The sequence below is a fragment of the Apis florea genome, unplaced genomic scaffold (genome assembly GCF_048593485.1).
Source record: "Apis florea isolate Af1SG1 unplaced genomic scaffold, ASM4859348v1 contig_2495_pilon, whole genome shotgun sequence".
NCBI lineage: Eukaryota > Metazoa > Arthropoda > Insecta > Hymenoptera > Apidae > Apis > Apis florea.
Genome location: NW_028256595.1, coordinates 5,124,658 through 5,137,750, shown reverse-complemented (window position 1 = coordinate 5,137,750; position 13,093 = coordinate 5,124,658). Strand labels below are relative to the sequence as shown.

Sequence of the window (13,093 nt, the reverse complement as noted above, 5' to 3'; positions counted from 1 at the left end):
CTGCCACGAGAAGAGAGTCCATAGACGACCATAATTCTCTCTTAATGTGACGCCTTCCTCTTGCTCGCACCCCTCGCGTAATCTCTTTCCTCGCGCAACACCCAGTGTTTTTCCATCCTCGATTCGCGCGTATTCGTTCGGAGGAGAGTTGTGTTGGGGCGGATCGAAGCCGACGATGACCAGATATTACGGGCCGACCCTCCCTCCGTGAAAGCCTCTGCTCTCGGAGATTGAGCTCTTCCCCCCGTTTCTCGCCGTTTATTATTGCGCGTCCGGCCACCACGAGAGTGGATTAAGACGAAACGAGGATCGGAAGTCGCGCGCAGGGGGTGTGATCGAGGAAACAAAGAGGAAATCTTTCTCTCACCCCCGATCTGGGAAAGATACACTGCTCACAGGGTGAGCGTCACAGGAGAAACTATATATAGGTCGTGGAAAATGTTGTCGAGGCGGTGGTTATCGAGGGACCACGAGATTGACGCGAGTCTCTCTCGGGACGATTAAATATTTTAACCGGACGGAATTTGGACGAAGCTGAGTTGCGTGAGCAGTGGGATGGGGAAAGGCGTTTCGATCGAATCGTTAGCACTCGATATCGATGATAACGAACCGATTTCATCCCCCGATGAAACTGTAATCGGATAATTGAATCGTTCCACGGAATTAACGAAGAGTTTTTTGTGCTCGAAAAGGGGAGACACGGATTCTTAGGCGAGTTTCGGGGGCCGATTCTCTTCGATTCGTGGTGGAAATTTCTTCAAAGCGGAAATTAATTGACAATTAACCGGAATTAATGCGATCCCGGCTACGATTTGTATTTCGGGCAAGTATCTCGCCTCTCTTTCTCTCTCCCTGGAGAACTCGATGGACCTTAATCGTGTTTCCTCTCGAGCGCCCCTCCCTCTCTCTCTCTCTCTTTGTCTTTTCGTCTCTCTTTCCTCTTTTCGTGTAAATTCGAAGGGATAAGGGTAGGAGTCGATAAAAAGAGCGTGGTGCTTTCTCTACGTCGAAGGCTTAGCCGCAAGGAGTGTCGAATCGACGGTAATTCCATCCAATTAGAACACTCCCAATTAGAGGAGCCTTAGACCGAGCCCCCTCTTTCCTTGCCCTTTCTTCTCCCCTGCGATTCGAGAGAAACACGACTCGCGCCTCTCTTCAATTTCCACTCTCCTCGAGTCGAGCTTAATCTCCAATCTCCGGAGATATATTTATAACTCATCGAAACAGGCAGACTGATTTAACAGATTTTCTCCCTTTTCCTCACGTTTCAGGCCGCCGAGATCGAAAAGTCTCGATTGCCAGCGATGAACCCGAGCTTCGCAGACTCGAACAACACGAGCGGCTCAACCGACAGCATCCTGTCGCTGCTGATCCCAGCCCCCCTCCGCGAGACTCTGTGGACGACAGTGGCCTTGTACCTCGGATGGAGGCTGGTCTCCCGTCTTCGATAGACGCGACAGAATCGTCGTGTCGTCGATGCCACGACGATCGACCACGATCCCTCGAGAACAGATTTAAGGATCATCATCACCGAAGCTTGGAACCGACGCATCAGGGACACCCGGTTAGCCGAGCCGTCGTCGCCACTTGGTAAACCAGCGACCGGTCTTTCTTGGCCCTTTGCACGCGCGAACCACCGCCCGTCCGCCAACGTTTCCACGCTTGTAAACCAACAGAGCGGATTCCCCCGCGTGGAGGACGACCCCTACAGCAACATCGATCTTCTATTTTCGCGCCACCATCTATTTTCTATGTACGCGCGTCTCTCGCCGCACGCGATCGAGAATGCACTCGCATCGCGCATTCTCCTTCGTTCCTTCGACGTCGTGGATCCGTCGCGCCTCGACGAGAACGCGGCGAAGGACTCGAAGGAGGAGGAGGAGGAGGAGGAGGAGGAGGAGGAACTCGTGGGACGCGACGAATACGAAGGTATAGATAGCGGGATCGAGGAGGGGGAGGAGGAGGAGAAGGACGAGGACGACGAGGGTGGAGCTTGTCAACTCGTTACTTGTCGTGAAGTCAGAGTTACCTGAGGCCAAGTACCATTTCACGTTTGTCCGATGTTGGTTGTTCGGTGATGGCCGATGTAAAAGGATGACTCGATGTGTCGTGTCCACGTACCGGTAACTCTGCCTCAACGACACGATCAAAGAGTCGCGTCCGGAATATATTTCTTGCTTTCTTTTTTTTCTTTCTTCTTTTTCTTTCTTTCTTTTTTTTTTTTTTTTTCTCTCTTTTTTTCCATCGGCCTCGACTCGCGTAGTTAGTATTCCTCGCTCGAGAGTGTCCATCCTTCCCGGCCGAGCGATCGTCGCGCGCGATCGATTCGACGGCAAGGATCGATTTCCAGGTGCATTCTCGCCCCGCGGCGGCGCGCGACCATCGACGAACTGCTCGTTCGACCGATCGTTTGTGACGATCGTTCGTTCTTCCGGTTTCGTTGCATGCACTCTCTCTCTCTCTCTCTCTCTCTCTCTCGGCTGATTTGAAGTATATATACGTTCGAATATATACGTATATATGGGAGAAGATGATCGGAATGGTGATGACGATCGCGAGACCGGTCTAATTGGACGGTGAGGGCGACGGGAGGGAGAATATTAAGGAAGAGATCCAAAGAGGACTTAACCCAATAATCAAATGATGATCTCATTAAAGGATATAAAAATAAAGAGAATTAAATAAAAATAGTGTGATCACGGGAACGGGACGGATTCTTCCCTTCTCTTTCGTTTCTCTCGATCACTTTTTTTCTTGCTCTCTCTTTTTCTTTTCCCCTCCGTCTATGCGCCTATTGCGCTATTTTCGATTTTTCCCCTCCGTTGATCGTTAATCGTAATACACGCAAGTTTTTCCGTCCCGTTCTCGTCCGTCGGTAGGAAGTATTTTGACGTGGCTTGTAGATAACGCGGTTACCTAGCCGATACTAAGGCAAGGCAGAACTCTTATCTGGGATAAAATAAAAAGAAGAAATGACATCGCGCCATGTCGTCTCGCGAACGGTCCAAGATCCTCGAACAGGGGCGAAACTCGTGGAGGGGTAGGGCAGGGTAGGGGAGGGGAGGGGAGGGGAGGGGAGGGGAAACGGAGATTTCGTGATCTTAGATAATAATAATCGAGGATCGATCGATTTTCGAAACGAAATTGAACGATCATCGTGGATTAGAATTGGGATCGCTAGACGTTCATGGCGATTGTCGAATCATTTTGTAAATAGAAAGTATTTCTGGGGGAGGAGAGTGTTTTTCTCTCTCTCTCTCTCTCTCTCTCTCTCTCTATCTCTCTCTCTATCTCTCTCTCTATCTCTCTCCCTCTCTCAGTATGTATTCCAAAAGCAAAAGAACAAAAAAAAATATATATATATATATATATCTGATACTACGAGAAGAAGAACGAAAAAGAGAATATATTTGTAGTATAAGGAAAAGAGAAAGATTAATTGCGCGATTGAGCAGGTAGGGAAACGGGCGAGGACACGTAACGTGAAGAGGGGAGCAATTACGTATTGTAATTATAGAGGATTTAACTAAAATAATTAAAATTCAGTAAATAAGTCGACGTTTAATAATTAAAGTAGATAATCGATAGATCGAGGATCGCAGCATCTTAATTGGCTAGCTGCGAGTCCCGTGGACAGTTTTCGAATGATCTCCGGTAGCTTAGCTCTTAGTGGCGCCCTCCTCGAGGACGCCTTTCATGACGCTGAGGGACGGGGGGTGTTTCCCACCCTTTGCTCCTGCGCGTCACCTTTTTCTTTCTCACTCTTCAATTTTATCTTTTTATCTTTCTTCTCGCATTTTCTTCTTCTTCTTCTCCTCCTTTTTCTCTTCTCTTTGCGCGCTTATCTATTCTCTCTTGTTGTGATAATTATGCTTTTTCCTTCTCTTTTATGATCTACATTTGCGATATTGTGTCATTTTTATTTTAAAAAATTTCTCTCAATTCTCTTTCGCGTATCTTTTAATCTCTTCTTCACTTCTTCTTCTTCTTCTTTTTCTATTCTATTCTATTCTATCACTCTCTTCTCTATCGTTAATATATCATTTTGTTATTCGTCGATTCTCGCGATTATGTATTCTTTAAACGATAATTATTATTTTTTTTTTTTTGATCTCGTTAATTAGCATTATATATTTTAGGTCTTCGTTGTTTCGTACTCGCGATTCTATAGGCCATGCCTCGCCATATATTGGCGCGAATGCTCGTAGAAGTTCGAAGTGGAATTAATAATTAAAGGATAGTTAGTATCCCTGATCGAGCCTCGAGTGTGTTCCCTCGAGTGGATCTCGAACGGGATGAAACCAAAATCATCATAAGGCTGTCGATACGATAGTGTTTTCCCGTGGACCGTTCTATCTGTCTCTCTATCTGTCTCTATCTCCCGAGTAAAGACTTCTCCTTTTTTTTTTTTTTTTAATTATTAATATTTTTTATTACGATTATTATTATTATTATTATTATAATTATTATAATATTATTATTATATTATTATTATTAATATTATTATTATTTTTTTATAATTTGTTTGTTTGCCCTTTTCTCTTCCATCTTAAAAATTAACAGATAAGATTTCGTGACGTACTCCGTCGAAGTATTCCAGTGTGTAGAAAAACTAGTAGTATTTATTTATAGGTAAACGTGTATTCATATATGTCTAAATAGGATCGAGCGAGATGATTCGCGAGATTAATTAAATACTGCCATTCGTCCTAAAGCTGAGAACGCGCGTGAAAGGTGTTGTTGTGTGTCGTCCTGAATTGTAGATAAGGGAAGAAAAAAAGAAAAAGAAAAAAAATACTCGAGGACGTTCATCAGGACCCTGCCTGAATGGAACGTCTCTTCGAGGAGGCGTACATACGTTATTTTTCCTCTGTCGAGAAAAGTCGATACGCCCTTTAAAGTGAAAGTGTGCGTAGATAGATGATGCGTGATGATGATGATGATGATGATGATGATGATAATGATGATGATTATGATGCTGATGATGACGATAATGACGATGATGACGATGATAACGATGATAATGATGATTGTTCGATTATAGTTTCTCCGAAGGAGGAGTTCAGGATCGGTGATACAAGGTGAAAGGGAGGGTAACACCCTCGTTTCCTCCTCATCCGGTTGCACCGATCCGAATCGTTCCACGGACGAATTGTCTAGAGTCTCTTGATGTTCGTAAAAATAGTAACTTAAATATAGCGTATTTTTCATCGACTACTCACTCATTCGCCAGAAATATGTATTTCTGGGGAGTACAAGTTCTGTGGCGAGCCGACCATATTCTTCTCTCGTTCCACCCCTGTGATTTCGTCCGATGTGTGTGCGTTCGTTTGTTCTTCCTCTTCGGTTGAATGAATTTATATATCGATAATGATGATGATAATAATAGTACAGTTTGACAGGTGGTTTTATATATAAAGTCGTATCTTTTTGATCGTGTTCCGTTGAGATCGATAAAGATTTTTATTATCAAGTGATATTTTCCATCATGATTTTCGCCTCCTCGTTCGATGGGTTAACGTTTAAGAAAAACTCTCGGTGGGGTTCAGCAGCAACTTGTCTCCAGTTTTCTCGTTTTTTTTTTTTTTTTTTTTTACTCTTCCTTTTTTTTTCTTCTTTTTTTTTTTATTCTAGAATGTTCTTAAGTTCTTTGTCGATCGAGTTTTCTTCTCTCCTCTCTATTTACCCGAGGAGGGGGTAAACGCGAGAGCGAGCAGGATCGTCGTACAATTGTGATGTAATAAGATAGTAATTGCCATTGGCGCGATGAGAGGGGATGACAGGGCTCTCGTCGCGCTCGCGAAAACCTTTTTTATATTAGCATTCCGACCAAAGGAAAAGGAAGTAGAGTTCGATCACGTGTGCACGTAGTGAAACGCAAGACATATTGTTCCCTTTTTTTTTTTTTTTTTTTTTCCTTACAATTTTCCCCCCCTTTCATTTCTTCGTATAAAAATGAGGCTTGAACGAGGCCATACTTGTCAGCCTTGTGGCTATACTCAACGAAATTTCTCTTTTCCCGTTTTTACCTTGTTTTTCGTTGTTGTTGTTGTTTTTTTCTTTTTTCTTTTTCTTCATTTTCACCTCTCGTCACCTTTTCACGCGCATTGCACCCAATTAGACGTGACGCGTGAAGAGGGAAAAATGAAATAGAGCACCGAGAAACACGAACAAATTTTTGCGCCCGTGTATGAAACGTAGCCCCGTTTGTAGGTTTAAGAGTCGAGATAAAGAAGAAGATTAATTAGAAATCGAGGGAAACGCGATTAGCAAACGAAATAGAAGCTAAGAATACTACTACCAGTCGAGCAAACGATAATCAAGCACATGGGATTAAGATAGAACGCAAAGACCACAGAAAATTAATAAGAAGAATAAATAAATAAATAAAAAAAAAAAACGCATGTACATAGCCGCTTGTTCGTGGGGCCGTAAAGTACCATAATATCGTCTACGATTGCTATATACCCCTTTTCTCTATGTTCGTTTTCGTGTTTTCTTTTCTTTCTTTTTTTTTTTTTTTTTTTTTTTATCTGTCACAACTTTTGTTTCACTTACGGTATTCTTCCCACCCGCCGCCAATTTTATATATTTTTTTCTTTTTTTTTTTTTACTCTTTTCTCTTTCGGTTTCAAGTTTTACCACGCTTTAGAGAAATGATAAAAACGAACCTCTCCCCATAAGTAGGAGCATTTTTACGTAGCATAGTAGTCAGCCATATTGAGAACGTATTAATTATATAAATAAACATGAATAAAAAAAAATATATATATATATATTATAATGGAAAACATATATATATATATAAAAATATATATATATTTTAAATGGTATATTTGGATATATATATTATTATCGAAATGCTATTTCGAGGCGTATCGTGCGATATAAAAAAGAAAAAAAGAAATATAATGATAGTCGTATATCTCGAAAGGGCGAGCTCGAAGAGAGGATGAACGATTGAGAAACAAAGAAAGGCAAAGGATCGGAAAAAAAAAAAAAAAAAAAAAAGAAACGGAGAATCGAGTTAGGAAAACGGTGATGTTTCTCGTTCGGAGATGATGATTTTTTTTTTTTTTTTTTTTTTTTTCCTTTGAGATTGACGAAGAACGAAGAACGACAGCCGACATAAGCTGGGACATAAGCTGTAACTGTGACTATTGCGGATCGTGGGGGGCAGGCTGTGTCGCGAATTTTTTCTTTCTCGACCTCGATGACGCCCACCTCGTTCGAGCTTTTCACTCGAACCGAGTTTCACTTGACGAAAAAAAGACTAAAAAAAGAAAAGAAAAGAAAAAAAAAAAAAAAAACAAAACCCGAAAAGAATCGAGTCAATTCCCCTTCTGTCTTGGTCGTCAAAGAGAATTATTAAATCCAAAGAGTTCAAACCAGAAATCAATCATCTCCAATGATCGAAGGTATAAATGAAAAAGGCTAGGTTAATTGCCAAATGAATTATCCCGGCCAACCAAATAGCATAAGCAATAACGAACGAAAAGCAGCCCGCCCATCCGAGATCCCCGCGCGTCAAAGCGTCACTGTGATCTCGTAATTATTAATGAAATATCTGATTATTGTAACGAATAATCGCTATGAATATTATAATGTACCCGTTCCCTTCTCCCCCCCTCCCAATGTTCCCCCAATCCCTCCATCGAGAGTAAGAGAGAGAAAGGCCCCGTAAGTGGTGGAGGGATCGCGTTTCAATTCTCGCATCGGAGAGTCGGGACTCCTCTCGCATACCTCTCGTTCTTTTATTATTATTATTATTATTATTATTATTATTATTATTATCTTTTCTTCGTTTCCTAAATTCTCCATTATCCTTATCCTTGTGTTATCCATTCTTTAAATTCGTCTCCCCAAATGAAATTATCCTCGTAATTGTAAAATTTTCCAATGATCTCTCGGTGGTGCGTTCGACGGATGAGCAAATAATCTTTCTGATATTTTCTCTGTTTTTCATTTTCTTCGACTTTTCTTCGTGGCTTTCATTCTCTCTCTCTCTCTCTCTCTTTCTCTCACTTGCTCTATTTTTCTCGATCGTGCCACCGAACTTTTCCACTGCGATCAAGGCGAGGAAACAGGAAAGGGAACGACGCCCGAAAGAGGGAAGCGTGTAAAATCGGTAGCTCGGAGGATAGATCGGCGGATGATCCCGCGGAATCGATTCTAAGCTAGGTTCGCCACAACGAAGATTGATTATTTCGCTCCGCGTTCCGCACTCAATTAAATCGGCCGCGAGCCTCTAACGTTGTATCGATCATTCATTATGGTTAATTAATCCCCGACAACCACCATACGTCGCATCGTGTAAACTCTCGGGGGGAGGGGGGTTACGACAGACTACGTTGTTAAAGAGGTGATCGACTAGTCTTTATCGGACCAATCGTTGAGATGCTTTTATATATTTTTTTTTTTGTTTCGTTCTTCTTTTCCTTTTCGTTTCGTTTTGTTTTTTTTTTTTTTTCGTTTTAAACGAAAATTAAATAAGATCTCTTGTTCTTCTTCTTCTTCTTATTCTTCTTTGTTCTTTTCTTTTCTTTTTTCGTTCTCTCAACTCGCGTGTGTCACTTCACTGTTTTTTTTTTTTTTATTTTTATTTTTATATATTCTTCGACGATATTTCGATTTTGTTTTTTTATTCCTCGTGATATTCAGCATCAGTCCATTCCTATTTTTTCGAGGATCTTTGACCTCGAAAGAAGATTTTCTTTTCCGCCTGATTTATCTTTCTCGTTCTTGAATGGATATACATATATATGGTACACGATGTGAAATTTGAATTTCCCGCCAGTATTCAAGTCGGGGTTTTCTCGAGTCGCATCGAGAAAACGCTCGATCGAAATAATAATAATAAAAAAAAAAAAAAAAAAGAAAAAGAAAAAAAAAGAGAATGTATTTAATAACGAAGAGAGGAAAAAAAAAAAAGAGAGATTTGCGTATGAATTTGAATACGAATAAGAGATATTTACACATATACACATATACATACAATATACATACACATATACGAGTATACAATGAAACAATGAATATAAGTGCTGTAATAATCACGCGTGAGATCGGGCGTTAAAAGAGAAAGAAAAAGAAAAAAGAGATAATAATAATAATAATAATAGACAATTCGAAGAGTAACGTTTCATTTGCTCAGATTTGCTCCTTAAGTTTGCCATAAAAAGAAAAAAAGAAAAAAAGAAAAAAAAAAAAAGAAAAAAAGAAGAAAAGAGAGAATTGAAGAGGCGATCTTTGTAATACAAATGCTGGCGAGCTGCGTCTAGTGTCTTAAGAGGAAAACTGCGATTAATTTTGGAGCCGTTGCGGCGTATTTTCCAGGTGCCAATCACGGCAAGTTAGCCACGCGGATTTCTGTAACTCAAGAGCCGGAACACATTGCCATTTTGTCGCGTCGATATTATTCCCCCCATTTCGCGATTCCGCTTCACGATTATCTTGTCTGTCTGCCTGTCTCTCTCTCTCTCTCTCTCTCTCTCTCTCTCTCTCTCTCTCTCTCTCTCTCTCTCTCTTTCTCTCTGGAAGTGACTCACAAAAGCGTCTGATATTATTTTCACTTTAGCCGAGGAGGAAAAAAAAAAAAAAAATGAAAAGAGATTCTATTTATCCTGTGTACATCGCATTTAACGAAATAAACAACGAACAAAGAACAAATTTTTCGACCAAATTTTCATTTCTAAAGTAAAATGTTTAATTCGAGATAACAGAGTCACGTCCAAGAGACGTCCGTTAATTAATACTTATCCGCCTGTAATATTCGACCGTGCGTAGCCGTAATTCAATGTGCCCCCACTTAAACATTAAGACGATGATGTTCGTACCCTGTTTCAACGCCTAACGAGAAAAAAAAAAGCACGAAAAAAGAAGTAATAATAATAATAATAATAATAATAATAATAATAATAAAGTAATAACGTTACCTGTAGCCAAATGTCCCGTGGACCATATAGACCGCCGCGATCTGTTCGTAACGCTATGTGCGAGAAAGGGCTAGAAAGCGTGTGATCGAGACGGGGCCAATTTTTCATTTGGCCTTCGGCTCGCGAGTGCGTATGAGAGAGCGCGTTTGCGTGAAAGGGAGAGAAGAAAAAAGAAGAAGAAGAAGAAGAAGAAAAACGAAAGAACGGGGCGAGCGAAAATATTTCGCGAAAAGCCTCGTCCAGGTTGAAAAAAAGTCGAGGCGAAACGAAACGAAACGAAACGAAACGAAGAAAGAGGCGAGAGGAAAAAAAAAAGGACGAAGAGAAGGGAAAAAAGAGGAGAAAGAGAGGACAAAGAGGCGTGGCGATTCTCAAGCCGTTTGTAAAGCTCGCAGCAACCTTGTGATAGAGTCTGGACTCGGAGAAAACCTGTTCACCTTTGCTACTTTCCTTCTTTTTCTTTCCGCTCGGGAGGCGAAGAAGCGAGAAACGTGAGGAAAATGGTCGCTCTTCGATCGTTCCGTAGCTCAGCTCGGAATGGACTCGTTCTCTTCACCGTTGCAGGGAAAGAAAGACAAGGAAACGTGGGGAGAGAAAAAAAAAAGAAGTAAATAAGAAACGAAAGCAGCGAAACAGCGAACGAAAGACAACAAAGAGAGAGATATAAATATATATATAATATATATATTGTATATGCTTAGAGGCGTATAGTAGAGAATGTTTTGCGCGAAATCGTTTTATTGCGAAACGTGGGAGAAAGAAATACATATACTATATATATTTTGAAACGAAATTTCGTCCAGCTGACCAATCCAAAGAAGCGACCAAATAAACGAAGGAGAGGGAAAACGATGCGAGCCGTTGCACAACGCTTGAGGTGCTTTAAAAGAAGAAGAAGAAGAAGAAGAAGAAGAAGAAGAAGACGAAGAAGAAGAAGAAGAAAAATAAAAAAGAAAAAGAATGGCTGAAGAAAAGAAGAAATAAAAAAAAAGAAAAAAAAATAGAAGACAAACACACAATTTTTCTACTATGTAAAACTTATAAAAAAAACTCCGTGCGCGTAAGAGGAGATTTCTTTCTCTCTTTCCTTTTTTTAAGAGTTTTGCGTTTTCGCTCGACGACTGTCCCGATGCGAGTGATTGGATGCAAGATGATGTACGGCGGTCACGTGATATGTTATTTACAAGCGTAAAATACCGTATTATGTAACAGGCCCCCCTTAGATCACGTATAAGTGAGAAAAGAGCGGTATCGTTAATTTATTTTGTGTTATTTCCACATTTTTCTCTCTTTTCTTTAACATCTTCGCTACATTTCGCTACTTTTCTTTCATCTCTGTCTCTTCTCCTACTCGTTTTCATTCTTTAAATTTCTTTCTATTCCAATGTTTGTTTCGTTTTCTAAATTCTAAACAAATTCTAAATTTCGTCTATGGATTGGGATTGATTTTTCGAAAAGAAAAGAGAACAAGAAGCATCCCTCCAAAGGGGATGCGTTAACGCCGCGACGTTTTACTCTTTCTTTCTTTCTTTCTTTCTTTCTTTCTTCTCATTTTCACTCTCTGTTTTCCTTTCTCTTTCTGGAGGCGTCTTTCTCGCTTCTCACTTTCCTTCTTTCTCCGTCGAGATTCTCTTTACTCTTTAAACGAATGTACGGCCACGACTTTGCCCGTTGATCGTTGATCTCTCGAATCTTTTCCTCGAAAAAGAAAAAAAAAAAAGAAGAAAAAAAAGAAAAGAAAAGAAAAAAAAGAATCTTAACAGAGATTAAAGATTGAAATATCGAGAAATCAACGAGGAACCCGCAAAACGAAGCCCGAATCATACGATGCTGTGTTATTTAAGTCACTACAGACCATACGTTATTGATTACTTTTGATTTTAGTTTATGACAATTTTTTTTATGTTATTAATTTTATTTCGAATACGATTTTTAAGCGCTCCGCGAATATGTATTAATTATTAATTATCTATTATCTATTATTATCTATTACATGATTGAATTATTATCCGAATATTATTATTATATTATTTTATTATTATATTATTAATATTATTATTATTATTATTCTATAATCTTAACATTCTGTATCATCACTCCCCATGGTCGATTATTCTTTTTTTTTTTTTTTTTTTTTTCTTATTATTTTTCTCTTTACGAATTGTTCTCGCGTCCGCTGCCCGATCGCCGGTCGACGCATCGCCCTTGAAGACGTCGCGACGCCTTCTCTCGTTCTCTTCTCTTTCCTCTTCTCTCGCGCGTTTCTTCCCCGCTCATCTTTCGTCTCCCTTCTCTCGTTTCTTTTTTTTTTTTCCTTTTTTTCTCCCCTTCTTCTCCTTCTCCTTCTTCTTCTTCTTCTTCTTCTTCTTCTTCTTCTTCTTCTTCTTCTTCTCGTTCGAGGTGTTAGACGCGGATATACACGAGAAACAAACACACGAGTTACATACGAATTGACTGACGGTCTTCGCGTGGCGTAGCGTCGACCATTGGGAGTTCGCAAAGGGACGGGGGCATCTCTTCGCTACCCGCATGTCTTTCATTGTACAGATTTTTTCACTTTTATATAGTTATCGATATATCGTAACGTTATGAAACGTCGATTGCGGCGGTGTCATTATGTGTCGCCGTACCATTATTGTACTTGATTCATTTTTTTTTTTTTATTAATTGAATAAATGTGAACACGCCGAAAGTATATCGAGACGTTCGGGTGATTCTTCGAGCGCAATTCGATCTTTCTTTCTTTTTTTCTCTTTCACCCTTTCCCCGTCCCCATCCATTTCCTTTCGTCACACAATTTTTGTAACGTGTAAGAAGAAAAGGTTTCAGCTTCCGATCGAAAGTTTGCGAAAATTTCAAAAGATCGCAAAGAGTTACGATCCAGATTATTTTTATTGGATCTATTAAAAAATTAAAATAAAACGGAAGCTTGTGCATATATCGGATAATAAACGAATCCTCCTGATAAGAGAACTGATATTATCTCGTATTCTCTAATACAATTTTTGAGATTCACGAAGAAATCGATTACCTTTCGATATGAATCACCGAATAATATCCAGAGTAAATATCGATCTTATCAAAGTCGTCCAAATTAATTTTTCAAAACTATCTGACGAGATAACGTTGCGCGAGGCAATTTCAGAAATTCGTCGATC

General features: G+C 40.1%; 1 protein-coding gene across 3 annotated transcripts in view; it reads left to right on the top strand.

Moving 5' to 3' along the window:
- The window catches only part of LOC100864062 (uncharacterized), a 38,303-nt gene extending 25,640 nt beyond the window's left edge, over nucleotides 1-12,663 (top strand). For 2 of the 3 annotated variants that reach the window (XM_086906975.1, XM_012483410.3), the window contains exon 4: nucleotides 1,272-1,882. In XM_086906975.1, the coding sequence (XP_086763101.1) occupies nucleotides 1,272-1,451 (180 nt within the window). In that variant the 3' untranslated portion in view covers nucleotides 1,452-1,882. Of the gene's footprint in view, nucleotides 1-1,271; nucleotides 1,930-4,139 lie in introns of those variants that run through there. The other variant, XR_015291732.1, reaches the window with a different exon arrangement.
- The last annotated feature ends 430 nt before the right edge of the window (nucleotides 12,664-13,093 follow it).